Source organism: Temnothorax americanus, unplaced genomic scaffold (genome assembly GCF_048541705.1).
Source record: "Temnothorax americanus isolate GAGA-0224 unplaced genomic scaffold, ASM4854170v1 Scaffold1, whole genome shotgun sequence".
NCBI classification, from domain to species: domain Eukaryota; kingdom Metazoa; phylum Arthropoda; class Insecta; order Hymenoptera; family Formicidae; genus Temnothorax; species Temnothorax americanus.
The window spans coordinates 1769886-1788901 of record NW_027509230.1 but is presented as its reverse complement, the minus strand read 5'-3'; the positions used below and the strand labels follow the sequence as shown (position 1 = coordinate 1788901).

At 36.0% G+C, this 19016-nt stretch overlaps 1 protein-coding gene and 1 long non-coding RNA gene across 15 annotated transcripts in view; one reads left to right on the top strand and one right to left on the bottom strand.

Moving 5' to 3' along the window:
* Syt7 (Synaptotagmin 7) overlaps window positions 1-19016 on the top strand; it is a 174167-nt gene that overhangs the window by 146016 nt on the left and 9135 nt on the right. For 8 of the 12 annotated variants that reach the window (XM_077403882.1, XM_077403872.1, XM_077403890.1 and 5 more), the window contains 7 exons: window positions 5822-5833; window positions 10004-10187; window positions 11195-11335; window positions 15571-15718; window positions 16221-16330; window positions 17976-18144; window positions 18399-18611. In XM_077403882.1, the coding sequence (XP_077260008.1) occupies window positions 5822-5833; window positions 10004-10187; window positions 11195-11335; window positions 15571-15718; window positions 16221-16330; window positions 17976-18144; window positions 18399-18611 (977 nt within the window). Of the gene's footprint in view, window positions 1-145; window positions 298-5821; window positions 5834-10003; window positions 10188-11194; window positions 11336-15570; window positions 15719-16220; window positions 16331-17975; window positions 18145-18398; window positions 18612-19016 lie in introns of all 12 variants that reach the window. The other 4 variants (XM_077403846.1, XM_077403905.1, XM_077403916.1 and 1 more) reach the window with 3 other exon arrangements.
* Window positions 2625-5833, bottom strand: LOC143896241 (uncharacterized). Of its 3 annotated transcripts, none has more exons than XR_013256592.1 (3): window positions 5207-5833; window positions 3267-5107; window positions 2625-3180 (listed from the first exon to the last, which is right to left on the bottom strand). It is a non-coding gene; the product is annotated as an uncharacterized LOC143896241 (long non-coding RNA). The 3 variants fall into 3 exon arrangements; XR_013256593.1 differs by having other exon boundaries at window positions 2625-4921; window positions 5016-5107; XR_013256591.1 differs by having other exon boundaries at window positions 2625-5107.

Sequence of the window (19016 nt, the reverse complement as noted above, 5' to 3'; positions counted from 1 at the left end):
AATATCGGTCGATCGCCCGTACCGCGCTTTATTTTCTTTCGAATTTTGCGACTTTGTACAAATGGATGACGTATCGTTAACGAGGATTAACGTCGAGAGCGATGCAAGAATCGCTCGAAATATGTGTTAAATTCACCTCGCCCAGGTACGCGGACTGGAATTTTCATGAAAGTACTAGCAACCTCTAGTGAGATTAGATTAGCTGATTGAGATTCGTCGGAACGTGAAAATTATGTGGGCCGCAGTGTCAAGATCGTTGGAGATACTCGTTGCCTTCTTCGAATACTACACTACCAGGTAAGACTCCCGTCTACGTGTACGCAGCTATACGTATTTCTATGAAGACGAGCAAGTAGCATTCAGCTGCGAGGCTATAAGTGCACATTTAGAGACAGGCGACGTACAAATTTCTACAGCTCGTTGCCTGCGATAATAGAAGACTTTATACTGATGCAGAATGAGAAACCTATAGAAGAGCCTCCAGCGTGCGCTCGAATTAGGAACATTAGAAATAATTAAGCGACATTAATTGCGATTGCGACATTATAATTAAATGTCTCATATATTGATTAAAATTTTACACGAAACATGACGTAAAATATTGACGCGTTTGACATTCTATACGAAACGGGAAACCATTTATTCTTTTCTTCTCAAATTTAATTACGTTAGATTTTACATACTTTTCTGATACATGATATTCGAAATGAAAAGATTATAGGATGGCTTTTCAGATTGTTGGAAGATTAAAAAGCTCAATTACTATAACCTATACAGATACATTAAGTATCATAATTAATGTGTATATTGACACATGACGTAATAGTTATTTTTTTATATTTTATATTTTATACTTTTCGCGTTGGTTATGGTATTAATATTTTTGATACCTCGATATTCGGTATATACGCGGGACAGGACTAATATTTTTCGCGCGATATACGCAATATATTTGCCACTTTTTAAACGCAGTGCTATATTCATTTCCTTAATAGACATGGCCAGTAAAATGTACAGAGCCGGACGGTTTGTCTTTCATAAACGTTGACCTTCTCTCGGAACGGTTTCTCGGACATAAACACGGCGAAATAGTGCAGTCCAGAAAAGATGCATAAAAGCCTTTTCAGCGTCTTTCATGCTTCCCGCGTCACCGTGACAGTTTTAGAGCTCTGGAAAAACGCAGCGGTATAGGGTTAAGGGCCACAGGAGTGCGGTGTATCAGCGTGAGAATGTTCTCCGCACTTCGATGGCCCTCAAGGACGTCCCGTCGAGCACGAACAATTTCGGAATATGCATCGGAATCTTTCTCTCGGTGGCCGTCCTCGATTTGAAAATATTCGAGATTATAGCAGCCGAAGCGTTATTCTCGTGACACCCGGAGAAGCATCGTGAAATGGCAAGCCGCGTCGCTCCCGGTTCCCGATTCCAGTATTTTCAGTGCCTTTTTGCGACGACAGGAGCAATTTCTGCTCTTTTGCCAATTGTCGTAACGTTCTCGACCTAATACAAAATAGGAGTGAGAAAACTGGCGAATCCGCGCCATTTGCACACTCAGCTGACACAATATTTTTTATTTATTGAAACGATCGGCGCCGTAAATAACGTAGTATATTTCGCGAAAGTATCGTTGGCGAGGAAAGATTGGTGTGATTTTTTAATAAAATAAGACACACCTGTGACTTACTTTATATACAACTTATTTTTCATCACATAAAATATCTTTATTTTTTTTAATGGCAAATAATAGTATCGCCGGGAAGAATTTGTTTGCTTTAAAAAGATGCAAATGTCATAATTAGAAAATATGTTTCTTCAGGTGAGTGTCTTTTACAATTTTAAGTTAAGTAGTTCAAGTTGGAGAGTTACAGAATAACTTCCTACATTAGCCTAATTAAATTCATGTCGTTATGAACAAATATAAGACGCAATTTACGGTGTTTCTATTTTACGTTCTAACATCACAAGAGGAAATATCTGCAGACTGCTTTTGGAACAGCATGACGTTTCCGGGGGCCGCGTTGCAATAATGTAACTGAAATGTTAAGGTAACGTCGTCGGTAGGTTCACGATTCAGCAACAGATTGAGTACATACGCGCATACTAGAATGATAACGCCGTTAAATTAATCACGTATATTGTCGTCGAAACACGTTAGGGAATAATGAACGGGTGACGCGGTGAATCGAAATTGGCAACTCAAAATTACATCAAATAATAATGAATCGAAAGCAAAACAGTTGTTTATTTTATTATTTTTATTATTTATTATTTATTTATTATTTTATAATAACTTTTTTTTATTATATTTAATCCTTTTTCTTTACATCGGTTAAAACGTATTTTATACGAAATGGGAAACGAGATAACCAAATTTAATTTGCTTTTCTTATCAAATTTAATCATATTAAATTGTAGAAAAAATGTAATGTAGGAGATGATTATAATTAAAAAATGTGCGCAAGTTTTTTAATAAAAGAAAGATATGAGATATGCACGGAGTACGGAGGGGTAATACTACCGATAACAATATTATCAATGATTTTTATTTTTATTTTTATTTTTATTACGATAGAGGGATCAAGTTTCTCTTAAATATGATTTTATTAAAGTTCTATTTTGCGACGTACTTTTTATCATCGTTGGTTTAATATTTCCAACTTAATAAATTTCTCTAAGATTACTTCACCCGACTTAAATGTCTGATATAGAACTCGATGTAGAGTCTGCAAACACAAAAATTTTTGTTTTAATTTATCTCTGTAATATTTTTAAGCCCAATATTAGTTTCTGAAGTAATTTTGATCGACAAAGCTCTCCGGAGATATTTTTTAGCAAGAGTCATAATACACGATAAATAAAAAGAATTGCAAAGTGGAATTTTACTTTAATGAACATAAAATTGCAGCAATCAGCATATATCCAATTAATTATTTATTTTTCATTAATTTATTTTTGTGTGTTTTACGTTGTATATTCGTTGCTCGCTCTTCACATCGAGTTAAATCGAGTGTGGCGAAAGAGCGGCGGCATATGCGCGCCATTTTCGTTCTTATATTGTACTCCACTTGTAACTTTATCGATTAACCTGTAGAATACGTGTACGCGTGTACATTGTACATGTAGAATACGTGTACTATATACAAACGTTATTAATTTGTGGAACACCACAGGTTGGGGTATCTGGCGAAACAATATGAGTCACTTTAATGTTTCATATGATCGTACATTATTATTTTCAGCTTTTTGTACAGATTTCTATACCTTACCCAAATATATCATTTTATAGTTTCTTTAGAATCGCTACATTTCTGGTACATTCCAAACGAGACAAAAGGAACATCTATTTTGTAGTAAAAAATTTTGACTTAAGGAGATATTCTAGAACTTAAAAAAAGCAATTAGTTTTTTTAAGATAAAGGTTTATGGTATTAACAATATATGTAGCGCTATAATTTCTCGCAACAATAGTGCAATGTGCAACGAACGATGTGCGAATGAACGTGAAGGGATCGATTAGGAGAGTTTAGATAGGAGAAGTTTCTTTATGGTCGTAATATGATCGCGTAATAGAACGCTGAAACAATAATTGTAATCCAAACTACAAGAAAATGTAGTTTTTTGTAAGTGAGATAAAATCGTCCCGACGGATTTGACGATCCCAGTGTATAACTTTTCTCTTTACGTATATATTTTTTTCCTTCTAAAATTATTGATCTGACAGCTATAGTTTTTCCAATATTGTAGACTCAAATTGATGAAATAAATTTAAGAAATATCCGGCCAAACTCCAAGAAGTGAGAAGATATAAATTTTAAAGCGTAAAAGTGAAATATCGGCAGGATTTTATTATATTCATTATTATATTACTGTATGCAAATTTCTATAAATATACTTAATTTACAACATTATATATAGTATTATAGATAATTAGGTATATAACAAACTTATCATCTGGCGTTTTATTATAGTATATAAAAATATTTTTTTAACAGAAATCACTTTGCTTAGGAAACGTATTGATTTCCCATATATTGGCTGAATTTTAATTTTAAATCGCGGATTTAGGTTGTGATTTTAAATTGCAAAATATTTGATGCAAAGTTTATTATTTCGCGGATTTCATAAATCCTTCTATATATGAATTTAAAACTTGAAGATATCGGACTGACCGTAGCGGTTGATTCGTTAGGATAAAAATGGCTGCTTAATCCCGACAGTTTTTTTAGTTAAAACAAATAGAACAATACCAAGCGCATATATCGATTTCCGTATATGCGTGCACCTCTATCTTTAATATGTTAACGTATGTAATGCAAGCCGAGCGAAACGTTGTTGTATATGGCTGATTTAATATCAAAACTTCCACGGTATCGTCCGTGAGATCGCATATTGTATACCGTAGTATGTTGTTCATTTATCAGTACATGTATCTATATTTTCGTTTCAGAGTTACTGAATTCCTAACAAATACGCGCACGTGCGCACACATACGCACATGGTATACGTCCGCAATAATGCGAAGTCAAATGTGGTTATTGAATATCGATGGGCGTTCCGCGGTTATGTAGACATAAAGGATATACCCTAAGAAACGAGTTAATGGTCTGCATAATCGATTCACGGACGTATAATATGAAAAAGAAACAAAATATATATATATATTTTTACTCAGAAAAATTAGGAAGCTTTTGTACTTTAATGTATTTCAGCCTATTTGTAATTATCCCAGTTACATCGCGCGGTATATATTATTATACACCGCGCGCGTGATATATTGCACAGATTTTTACTCGATATATTTTCAAGAGATTTAAATAAATCTGAAATTATAATATAATATTATATACTGGCTACAATAATATAATAATAGCGGCTGATAAAAGACTGATTAATATTCTCTACATGATACCTTGTTTTCTTTCTAAAAAAATAATAATAGTTTATATTAATAAGTATTTATATATTAATACGAGATATCCCATTCTGATTGTCTCATTAGATGACCCATTACTTACAAATTAGATGGTTTCTGATTGACTTTTATACATCACATCACGTTTATGTACACACACTCGTAGAAGTTTGATCAAACTTTATACTCTCTAAGCTGAAAAGTTCAAAATGATGAACTGAGATGAAAATGGATTCTGAAATAAGTGATGTAATTATTATCGATGGTTGACACTATTATTTACAAATTACCCACCGACAATTCTTACGAGGTAGCGACGCGAGGAATAATTTTACGTCGCGCAGTTATAACAATACAGCTGTATCCAACGTTAATAAAATTATTATGATTATTCGATTATTACTTTTCCTTTCTGCTGAATTTCCGTTTTTAACGAATGAGACGGCAATTAATTTCGAGCACCCACAAACACATTCTTGGTATTGAAACTGCTTTTTGCCCGAGTTACCTGGCGTCGAAAGATATCGCGTCTTCGTTAACTGCAATTTGCTGCAGCGTTTGGTCGACGATATTTCTCAGTATCGCATAATCTGTAAGCTGGTCGAGACTTACAATACGGATTCCACACGTCAAGAACCGTCTTTGATGTCAGTGCACGTATTTTTTCCCTCTTTGTGACTCTCTTCGCTCTTAATTTGAGATTGTAATAAGCGATGTCTTTTAAGCGACGTTTAATGTTGTGTGTTGTCTCTCCGAGTTGGTGCGATGCTCCTTTTTATCCCTGCCCGATGTCACGAACTCTTATCGTCGTGCGGCGTGTGCCTGTGTTACGTGTGCCCCAGTTAATTAATTAATCACTGATCTTTTTCTGTTTCATGCCTCGTTTCACTGTAACGATCGGAACCGCAGAGCGCAATTAGAGTAAGTATGAACGACTTGTGTGAGTTAAAAAGCGACACTTTTAACGAACGATTCATTGTTCTATGCTGCGCTTCATTTAACTCTTCTCTTCCTATCTTCTCTTCCGATTTCTCTTCTCTAACGGATTACACTGTCCACCGATCGGCGCTACTTTAACTGCGTAAGTAGTCCCACTTCGTCGAGGAAGCTCGTACGGCTTCCCGTCTTGCTCGTCGATGAGCATCGATGACTACTATACGCGACGCCTGTTTGTTTTGTCTGTAGTCGGCGTTTGTATTCACGACAAACTCCTCTACACTCCTCTACACTTTTCAAACTACTATCTTCTGTCTGCCTGTCTGCTATCGTACTGTCAAGTGTTTCTTACAGTCTATTAGTAGTGATAGCGCTTTCTGTGCTCGAGGGTGTCCAGATCGATCGGTGCTCGGATCACCACTGGATTTACCTCACTCTTTACTCTCGGACCGCACTGTTATTGTTCGCCTGCATAAATACACATCACGATACATACGTAAATACACGCCTGCTATCGAATAGATATATGGAAGATCTTGTTTGTATACGGCCAGCGACTAACAGCATTTACAGTACAAACGTTCGCTGTTACCGTTACATGAATATACAATTTTTTAGTAATTGCTGGTCAGCATCATTCAATCAATGTGTCTCAACAGTCGGAAAAAAAATGAAAGATGTTGCATGTATAGCAAATATCGTTAGCGAAATGAGATGGTATAAAATCTCGCTTGATGGCATCATAAAATCTCAAAATAAAAATAAAATTAAAAAATCTTGAAGAGTTCCGTATTTTTATTATAGGTTCAGCAAGTAATCTGGGACGAAATTAATTACGATCAAAATTAATTACGAAAATTAATTACGATAAAGAGGACCAAATTTGATTTCCGCCGACGTGATTTGCTAATTACGCGTCGTCCTCTCGTGGGCCCAGAATTTTTGAATGCGACTCCGTGCATTATGCTCTATTTACACGTGGCAAGAGCTGATAAATACGAATATACGCCACGGCGAAACTTCGTTGCCACAGTATTCTCATAAAACTTAGTTCCGCGAGCGCGCGGTCCGCCATTCATCAGGCTGAATATAATGAGCCTCTCCAGCTGTGCATCCGCTCGAGTCCGTTGAATCCCGTATACATACGTTTCCGTTATCGCTCGGCACGATTTACCTATTGTGCGCTCTTAACCTTTTGCAAATGCGCTTAAATGCCGCGTTCGCTTGCCGCGTTAGTTCGAATTACAAGTCCCGAAGCTCTCTCGTGCGCCGGCACAAGTGTCCATCAGGCGGTTTGCGGAATCAAGGGAAATCCGCAAATTTCCCGTTTGCCCGGAGGTTTATTAATAAAATGGACGATGTCTTATTGTAATTATCGTTCATGACGTAGTTACTGAGAATTGAGAGAGGCTGTAATATTGGAACAATATTGAGCAATTAGTGAGAAATCGGAATTTGCAATTAGTGATTAAACCGGAATTTCATCGCGGAAAGTCGTATTTTAAGACACGAGAACATTCGTGATATATACATGTATATTAATTTTCGCATTTCTGCCATTTTATTCCATTTCTGCTATATATTATGTTTTAAACGATAGACTCTTTTAGTCATTTTGAAACCAATTTGGGGAAATGTCGGGGAGAATGGTGGTGTGCGTCTTTTCGACCTTTTGACATTCTGAAATACTCCATTAGATTGAAAGTAACAACTGATAGTAATAATTATCAAATTTAATTATAATTTATAATTTTGATTTTATTTTATCTCGTAACGAGACAATTTTGTTAACATATATTTTATATTTTAATTAAATATACAAAACGAGATGAGAGAATTTTTTATTCTATGAAGATTGTGATTCAATATCTCTTTTATTCAATTTCTTGTAAATGCATATGAAATACATGTACCATCTTATACTGAACTCATTCTGTATCGGAACGCAGAGACGCGGCAGCATTAATTTTTATAAAAAACCTATTTGATTAACCCTCAGCGGTATTGCCAACGATGTTAGGACGAATTAACGCGCATTTCATCAATATTATAGTAAACTTTTCCGTGATTCGTCTAAATGTATCTCCCGCGGAGTATTATACGTGTGCGGTTCGATCTTATTTCGCAGCTATAGTTTTTCGTTTAGCATAAAAAGCATTTTGCTTTAGCGAGAAAGCATTTTTATACTTAATCAATCGTTTTGATACGCCACAACGACGCGGTCGTCTAAAATTTTAAATTTATGCCGGCTGCTGTCGCATCCAGGTATCTCGCGATGCACTTTTCTGTACTCTCCGTGTGCGCGCGGATTTTTTTCTCATTCTTATTTATGAGTTATGAATAAAGAATCGCGGTAAATAAGGAAGCTCGTCGATCCGGTAAAATATATCCGTTATGCATGAGAGTTGCCGTTAATCGGATAAAAGGAATTTATGCGAATGTGTATTTTTCCCTTTCGTATATCTGCAGGGATGAGTTCAGGGTTCAGCGACGGGATTAATTTCTGCGAGATGCGTAAAAAGCACGAGACTCATGCATTTTTGCATTTTTATACGAACAACATGGATATTGACGTTTTAAATGATGTAATAGATTTGCAGATTATTTAAATGCGTACCTGCAAATTAGAGCTTATATAAAAAAGCATGCGAATGCTGTGAGTATAACAAATTTAATTGGTATAACATTAACGAAGGTACAACGCGTTTGTTATACCTTCGGCTGTTTAGCAGAATAGTGTTTATTCGTTTCGTTGGAGTTTGATATACATATACGATATTAATTTGCATAGAGAGATCAATAGTTATTCTTTCAATGTCTTGCGTGATTTATATACATCAATCATGGAGCTTGAACACATGCATACGATTTCTACATTTCGATATTAACAAGCGCACCTTGACGTTAAGTACTGAATGACGTAATCACCTTTCTTTTCGTTTTTTTAGGGCTTGCAATTATTCATTTTTACTCTATAGAACAGACGAGACCATTAGCGTTTCTCCATATCGAGCATTTTCCTCGCCTGCATACTCGCAACGATTTTTTCTCCCTATTTTTTTTTATATACGTATACATGCCGTGAATTTATTTTTCTTTTGCCGTGGCTTCAGCCGTTCTACACAGTTATGGACGCTCTGCAGTCGCGACTGGTAGTAAACAGCAACTATTAATAAGCCGACGACATGCTGGAAGCGTATCGGCTTGCGTGTGCCTGCGAGAGAACGCTGTCTCGATTAGCGGCATAGTGTGTTCGCAGTAGATGCGATACAGTAGTCGGAGCGATAAGATTTATCTAGATCCTAGGTCGCCTATTATGCCTAACATACGTTACAGTAACGTATCGTTGGGATGTACGCCACCGTTGATAAGCTTGTGCATGCATCACACGGGGCGAGCAAGACTCCATTCCCCCTGACTGCGTCAGCAAGTTCCGAATCAATCGGGCATTTCTAAAGCGTTATCTTCGGTACAGTGCAATGGCAATATTTATCTCGTTAGGCTTTTCACGCTAATTCGTTCAGCGTCATGTAAAAATGAAACGCGGCGGGCAATTGTCAGAAATAATTGTGGGCGACAGATTTTAATTGTGCGAATGCGCGCAGCTCGCCTGGGTCGAGATCGAACAATCGCGCAATTACCGCTATTCGTGATTCTAGATTAATCAATTGGATATTTAATTTGATCGAATATTTAATATTCCCAAAGTGTATAAAATTATAATACTGTAATAGGAAAAACCATGCTGTGGGTATGTGAAAGCTGAAATATGTGTTTGTAGAGAATTGTACCTATAGATCAACATTTTAAAAGGAATTTTACAAACGAAAAATAATGTAAGACGAGCATAAGAAACTTATTCTCTCTAGTGATTACATTAAAAAATGATTTAGTAAAGACAAGTACGTTACATTTTGAAAATTACAAGCCTTCTTGGTAATAATTATAATTAGACTTTAGGGTTTGATAAACATTGTCAAGTTTTGTTTTGGTATCTCTTCAACACTGCCACAAACGATTCTGCGATGACGCCGCTCTGCTTGAAAAGTGAAGGGAGGCGAAAGGCGGAGAAAAGACAAAGACGTCACATCGGGGATGAATGCGGGGCGTAGACGATGTAACGTGATAAATTTTGCATTTTTTTTTCTTTTCCAGGACGACCGGTAGTCCTTCTAGCAAATCTCCAGCAGGTGGTAGCGGCGGTCCCGCGAGCGGTGCGGCAGGAGCAACAGCGGCACCAGGAAGCGGCGCCAGCAATGCCGGAAGCGCGGAACCCCGTACACCAACCACTGGGCCGCAGAACAAGCAGCTGCAGAATGTCAAAGGAGAACACCCCTCGGTAAAACCTCTAAAGCTCATCCGTGATTTTTGACGCGACGACGTCGCGGCTATCAATTGTGCTAACGAGATAATTTCAAAGACCTTCGCAAAGCCCACCTCGTAGAATCTAATTTGCCATCTCAGATTTCAGGATGGAATTCTATTTGTAACTTTATATACCGTGTATCTTAATATATAACGTACATGTGTATTTTTTTTTGTAAAAGTGTATTTTACATTATGAGGTACATAAAATTATAAATAAGATTATGTCCTGAATTTTAACGCGGGTTATACATAGTATGATAAGGTCCAAAAATTTCCAGTTCAACAATACAAATACAAAAAGGTAATAAAATGAAACAATTATTATTATTTTTCTCAATATAATCATCCTTTATTTTAATATATTTTTTAGAACGATGAATTAATTTTTCTGTTTTATTTTACCACTTTTTTTGTATTCTTGAGCCAGAAACATTTGGAGAGAGAGAGAGAGAGAGATCTTTGACTACTATAATAGATTGTCTAAAATTAAGGACTATTATTTTTCAAAGCTAGAACGGCAATCACCAAAAAGCAATTACTACTACCTCTGTACATTATTAAAAACTGTTTCGATGTTGCATTCCAAAAGTAAACTTGAGATTAATCGCAATAGCGTATAAGCGACAATTTTGTTTAATATAGAAACTGATCTATAATTGCAACAAAATGCATTTACGCTGTTGTAATATAATTAAGTTAATATCGCACACGCTGCATCCTGATAAAGATACGGTGAATTCTCGTGTGTTGGAGACAAACTTGAAATTTTACGACAGTTAATTCTTCCTGTCCTAGACCTGCTTCTTATAATACGATTTTAAGAAGATTGCGTTTTAGTACAAATTCTCTTTCTCTCTCTTTCACTGTATTTTTCTCAGCAAAATGCGTTTTGGGAGGAATCCCGTGGAAAGAATTGCCTCTCACGAAATAGAAAAGGAAACAATAGTAATGATCGCATTGGCGATTTGTGTGTTGCAGAAAGCGTTTCTACAGAGCAGGTCCATCTCCTTGGTCGATATGTACATCGATAATTCGGAACCGAGCGAGAATGTTGGCCAGATCCACTTCAGTCTCGAGTACGACTTCCAGAACAGCACGCTCATTCTGCGCATCATACAGGTCAGTCGTAGTTTCGTACATGGATGCGCTAGAACTTGGTTCTTTGAAACATGCCTGCAAGCCGTTTATTTCGATATCGCTCGCTGTTTGCGCGTGACGCACGCGTCGATCGCAGGCAATTGGAATATCACTGCGTTCATATTAGGATCGTAATAATATATTATGCGTGACACCGACGCAATTTACATTCATCAAGTACACTGTTAAATTTATAGTGTCAAATTATACACAATTTAAGTCATATTTAACCATTTCTACTTTTAAGTTACTCCTATTCAATATGTCGTTAATTTAACTAAACCAATAGAGTGAGAATGATACTGTTTTGTGTTAAAATAATAAATTTTGACACGCATGGTAGTTAAAAATAACAAAATGTTATTTAACTCAAGGTATTAGTTTACAATTTCACCTTTTAATATTTAACATACGTAGTAATGCTCAAAAAGTTTCTCGTTCAAAAATAGAAAATAAGTAATAAAATAAAATAAATTATTTTTATTTTTTAATGTATCTTTTATTTTAATATATTTTTTAAAAAAATAAAATAATAATTTTTTAATACATTTAAAAAAACATTCTGAATTTTTGTTCTCAAAATAGTTTATATTGCCATTTTTTAATTACTGGTAAATTACCGGACACTATTTTTTCATTACTAGTTTACTTTTTACGCAAAATGGATTTTAATTTTAAAAATATAACACAATGTTGAAAATAAACGATACTTTTAAAATTGAAATCCGATTTTTGCGTGGAAAAAATTTACCAGCAATGAAGAAGTAATTTCCACAGTGTCAAACCATTAAAGCCGAAAATTCAGAATATTTTTTTTACTAATATAAAAAAAGTAATTTATTCTAAAAAATATATTGAAATAAAGAATTATTATATTAAAGAGTAAAAATAATTGTTTTATTTTATTACCTCTTTTATTTCCTTGGCCTAAAATTTTTTGATTTTACTACTTAAAGATTTTACTAGAATAATTAATTGAATCAAAATTCAAAGAGTCATTATCGCCGACGCGAGTAAATTGATCGTTTATATATACCAATTAGTGATGTCCGCATTGGGTAAAAGCACGGAGCAAAAATATTTAGAAATAAATATAGCTTTATTGAGCTATTTCGCATACAACCCTGTTACTCTTATGTAAAAAGATTGATGTGCGCATATCTCTCGTTGTCGACGCCTGTGTTCCGACACAAGCTATACGGAAACGTAAAACCGGGATGTAGGTGGGCGCATTAGCTTGATTTTTATCTCGCTGCATTACGGCCACGTCGATAAGGACCGTCATAAATCGTCGACGGGACACGCGTTGCCACGCCGAAAAATGTATCTATATACGTGCGCGAAAATACGTATCCTAGTAAACTGGGACGTCATACATTATTTCCTGTTACAGCAGGGGCAGAGAGAAAGGGGGTAGTTTTGGAAACTCGTCGCTCGACGAGCTCGGGGAAAAAGCGGAACGTTCAACGGGACGGGGACTTTTGTTGTAAACAAACGCATAAATTCTTTCCAAACGCTGAACTGCGTTCGCCTCGCGCGATTTAATCCGACATTAAGCGAAACACTCGGGCAGTTTTCTTTGTTTTCCACAGCGAAAATTATCGTGCCAAGATCTCGCTGGGTGGAGAGCAACCTCTGAGTACGTGCATCATACATTAATATATCGTTACACGTACACCCAAATTTTACATTGTACAACGTGTTGTCAGTGGATTATTTTTCATCCCGTACAGACATATAAAATTGCATTATTATTATGAAATTATGATGTAATATCAATTGCTTCTTGCCACGAGGATACAACTATATGCCACTTTTACCGGGAAAAAATTATAATGGAATTACGCGTAGCATTATCGCGCAGTTTATCGAAAAAGCATGTGCCGATAAAAGTTTCATTTATTCTCACTCAATTTGCATCCGACCTCTTTTCCTTGACGAATATTTAATCGTTTCGTTGTTGAATTATTTAATAGAGAGCGCTTTGACGCATTGCAACTTTGTATTTTATTATATGTATTTTTAATACTACGTCAAGAGTTAGATCTGCAAAATTATTAAAAACAGCCGTTTTTACTTTTTACATTATTTCGTTATCTTGTTATCTTAATGCCTGTGAAATTTGACGCGTGCACAACATGATTCTCGCGAGGTATTTCTGTTTTTCGGACTATTCGGTTAATTTCGGGCAAAATGTGTTTTTCGCAGCTAACGCGCATCATAAACGACCCGGAATGTACCTACCCGATGAAAGCGGGGAAACATGGTTTCGTCCTTAAAAATTCTTATTTTCGCGAGTTCTCGTCGTGTTTCTCGTGGTATGAAAATTTGTCGCGACAACTCGAAATGCCAAACCAACCGTTTACCAAAGACATCGCGTTTATACCATTCACATCCAATATCTTTGTAATTTGTAAACTCCAAGGTAGAAATTTTTTTATAGAAATATTTGTGTAATGTGCACACACACACATGTCACGATATTATACGTTTATAGTTAGCAATAGTTAGAAATTGTGTCAGTTTGGAACCGACTTTCCCTCAGCGGATATTTGACCAAGCGCTATTTCTCCTTGCACCTTCTAATTTTTTTTTCAATATCAACGCTAAATATATTCTATTTTAAGTATCAGAATTCCGCGTTTTAGCAAACTTGGAATTAAATGATGACGAAGGATTTGTTTAGTCGGCAGGATGTAATTTATCTTTAATGGCTCATAAATAAAGGAAAGAGAGTACCTTCGCAATCTCGCGGGAATTTTTTTCACTTATTAGATAGGGCACTCCGAATTTTTTTTTTTTTTTTTTTTTAACTTTTCATATAATCTCAAAGTTTGTTCCTAAAGTTTTGCGATACTTTAAATGCACGGAATCATTCGCGAGAAATTTGAGTCGGCATAATGACGTTATGAAGTTCCAAGAAACGGTCTGACAGGCAAATGAAAAATGACCGTCCACCTCCGACGTAAATGCCTTCAAGGCCGCGAGCGACTTTTCAAACCGGACGAGCCATCGCGAAAAGTTGGAAACAGGGCCATTTTCGGGCAGGAGTTATTTTTCAAAACACAGGCGGCCATCAAGGCCGTTAAGGGCCGTTATTGATTTTGTTTGCCGACCACGTAGCTCCCCATTAACAGTATCGACTATGTTGCGCGCACAAAGGCCCGCTCACATGTTCACAATCTGTCTCAGGACGATGTCAGCTATATCACACGGAGGCTGTTGCGCGCACACTGAATTCTCTTATACATAGACTTGAGAGACGATGGCTTTGTAAGATGCGACAGAAACAAAGACGTGTATCTCCGTCGAGACTTCGGTAGACAAATGCACATGTTTTTATAACATTTTGGACGAAACAACAGCTATTTACGTATGCATATAAATATGAATAAAGCTGGATTTCAACTTTCATAGATTTTTATACACATTTTTATTCTGTACGCTGACATATATATTATATGGAATAAAATGTTCTTTTCTTATATTTTTCAAAACATTGCGAGTCGTATCACTTAAAGCGGCTCAAGTGTCGTCACTCTTTAGCTGTCTCCTTTTCTTATCTCATATTCTGTAGTGGCCCTTCCTTTTTATTCTGTTTATTCGTATAAACCTTAAAAAATTTTGAACATTTACCGCTGTCATACATACGGCATGATTGAGCGGAAAATCCATAGCCTTGCTTATCACATTATGCAGGCGCTATGCGTGGAGTTGTATTGTCTAGAGAGATTTATGTATACGTCAAACTTCACTCTCCGTGAGGAGACTTGACGCGAAAGTACACGAAAGTGTATATTCCATGTAATCGTAGGCTTAAGGATGTATCATCGGTACAGTCTTAGATGTATGGGACATAATTTTCAAAGCGCTACCAAGTGGATAAAAATTTGTGAGAATATTCTTTTAGTCTTCCTGATGTGCTACAAAAAAGTAGAAACGAATCCACTAATTTTACGTAAAATCAGTGAATTAAAATCGTTATATCTCAGCAACCGTTTAGTGGATTCGTTTCTACTTTTTTGTAGCACATCAGGAAGACTAAAAGAATATTCTCACAAATTTTTATCCACTTGGTAGCGCTTTGAAAATTATGTCCTATACATCTAATTGTAAGACTGTACCGATGATACATCCTTAAGGGGCGACAGAAAGTTCGTTGTTCCTTAAAATTCCGTTGTCACCTCTCATATCTATCGATATCCGATTTGCTTCAGGGTAAAGACCTGCCGGCGAAGGACTTGTCAGGCACTTCCGATCCGTACGTACGTGTGACGCTGCTCCCGGACAAGAAACACCGACTCGAGACAAAAATCAAAAGACGCACGTTGAATCCGAGATGGAACGAGACGTTCTATTTCGAAGGTAAGCGCGTGTGTTCGGTAATGCTCCTCGCATTGCGTGGCCCGCTAAAACGTACCTTCTTCCACAGGTAAACGCGCGGAAATACATAAATGCAAATCAATTTTGTTTCGCGTTGCGAATAAGAGACGGACGACGTTGTATATTTGATTGCGTTAAGCCGGTTTAAGGAAACCGCAACGAACCGTAACAATCTGAAAATAACAATGCGACCTGATATAATATCTTCTACTTAAAATTAGAGCAAGACAAAAATTGGAATAACGTTTTGCAGTACCTAATTTTTCTTTGTGAACGAGGAACGTCACTTACGTCAAAGTACGCTTTGAAATGTTAACTCAATGCAAGAGCAATATTTTATTGATACAAAAGACGGGACTGTTTACAAATAATATTTATAAACGTTTATTATAGGAACAAAGTGCGATGGAATTTGATCGGTAAACGGAAATGATCGTAATGTATGACGAAGCATTATATATTTATGTGTCGATTCTCTGCTTAGGTTTCCCTATACAGAAGCTGCAGAGTAGGGTACTACATCTACACGTCTTCGACTACGATCGATTCTCGAGGGACGACTCCATAGGGGAAATGTTTCTGCCGCTTTGCCAGGTAATTTAGCAAGACGTGCCTGCTTGCAATTTGCGCGGTTCAATTATTACCCCGCGGTAGATGCGGATTAAGGGATTCGCATGCCACGGCGATAGGATTCGCGACGGATATGTGAAATCTGACGTGTTGCACGTGTCGCGTCTCTCGTCTTGCGTCCCGGAGTCGGCTTCCGGACTCTTATCTCGTAACTATTATCGTGGAATTACCGTTTAAAAAACAAATCCGCCATCGTGGAATTATCGCTCAACGCGAACGAGTTGACCACTGCATTAACTATTTCGGGAAAATAACGAACAGAAACTTGCAACAAGATCAAAAAAATGCAATTACTCCTTGCAAATTATCAGTAACAAGATATTAAAACAATTATTTTACTTTAAAATAAATTAATGCATCATTTATGTAACAATTCTTTTGTTCCAATATTTTATATTTATGTGCTACAATGTAACATAAAAGTATATTATTTATTCGGATATGAGATATTTATGTGTGTATCTTTTATATATACTAAACATTATAAAATCTTTTTTTAATTACATGTATAAACTTGCTTCTGTGAAGCTTACTAAACAATATTATTTTGTCTGAAATAGATCTAGATTCTTTTGGAAATGCATTTTTGAAGAATATTGTGAGATCGATCAAATTTCTAGTTATTACATTTTTCACATGTGGAAATCTTTAATTTGTTAATTGTGTCAGGGAACCACATAACATCATAATTTCAGCTCGATATCAATATTACCGAGCGGTGGATTAATCTGCGCGCACAATACACCGAGAGACACGCGCGTGTGATAATTCTATTCTATGATGCACATATATTCATTTTCCAAGAGCAATTTGTGATACGTGCCGGCATTGCGAATCGGCCGTTGCGCGAATCTCACGCACCGCCACAGCATATAATATGTATATACGGGAAGATTAGTATCATACAAAAGAATGTTATATGGACATTTATAGCAGCCATAATAAAACAATTTATTAGTAATAATAATAATAGTGATAAAACACGTGATAATCTGAAATAATTTTCTTTTTGTTCAAACGCGATTGTTTCGACAGTGGATTAAATTCCAAATAACCGATTCGTATCACACAAGGCGTGACGTATTCGTGCAATTCGTGCTTATGCTGCAAAAATTTCGCATTTTGTAATTTGCAACATATGATATCAATTAACTATTATGTCCGCACGTGATCACTTCCAACAGAATACTAATTATCTCGCGTTCGCTATGTACCCTAATTAGAGACAAACGTGACGAAGGTATTAATGGTATTATAACAAATGCTCTCCCCTCGCCTCAAAAGGATCGTATAATTTTTAATAAAGATGTGCAGAGAGAGAGAGAGAGTGAGTGAGAAAGATAGATAGAGAAGGGCACACGTGCATGAGAAACTTTTCGTGTCTGTTTTGATTTCATTATTTCTGAATATGCTCGTGATACCGCACGTTGTTTAGCTATGGAATTAATAATCTATGAAAATTAGTTAATACTCACATATAATAGAGAAAGATAATTCCTCGTCCTGCCTTGTTAAGTTCTATATTTTGGAATTTTGCTTCGTTAATTAGTTTGACAACTGTTACGAAACTTTAGTTATCAGCGATATCTCGCGGGTTTGTTTATTATAGGTCGATCTATCCGAGAAACCATCGTTTTGGAAAGCTCTTAAGCCGCCGGCTAAAGATAAATGCGGAGAACTCTTGTGCTCGCTGTGCTATCATCCGAGTAATTCCATATTGACGTTGACTCTCTTGAAGGCGAGGAATCTCAAAGCTAAGGATATCAATGGAAAATCAGGTAATGTTACGCGTTCACCGTATTGTTCACGCATCTTCCGGTAAACCATAGCACTTAATAAACGCATTTGGAAACTTATACAATTATATATTTTGATGCTGCGTATATGAACGCAATAATACCCTCTTTCGAATTAAATTGCATTTTGAGTTAAAAAGCATTACGTATTGTGCACGGCAATGTTTTGTTATTATACCTTTCTACAATCGCGATAATGAGAAACTGGGTGGGTAATTAAACATTTACACTTTCAGATCCGTACGTCAAAGTGTGGCTACAGTTTGGCGACAAAAGGATCGAGAAACGCAAGACTCCTATTTTCAAATGCACCTTGAATCCAGTATTTAACGAGGTATTCTCCTTTAATGTACCTTGGGAGAAGATCAGGGAATGCTCTTTGGATGTAATGGTAATGGATTTCGACAACATTGGACGAAACGAATTGATCGGTCGGATTCAGCTCGCAGGTATTTTAAACTTTTCAATAATGTATCTTTAAATATAACAATCTTTCCACCGATATATTTATATTTAAAGTAATCAATTACTGAGTTAAAAAATTCTGAAATTTCTTAATTACAATTGATGAAGGCAGTTAACAAATACACTTATTTTCAAAATATCGAGAATTTTTTTTTTGTTTTAATTTTATTATTTTTGAATATAGTTATATTCAAAAAAGTAATACTATCTATCTATATATATATATATATATATATATATATATATATATATATACGTATTTAAGAATAGGCTGAAAGTTGAACATGATATATTTAATTGCTTTTATGGAATTTTTAAAATTATCATCCATCTGTTAAAAGAGATTGTCAAGATTATCAAATTACGTAGAACGTTCTACATAGCTATTA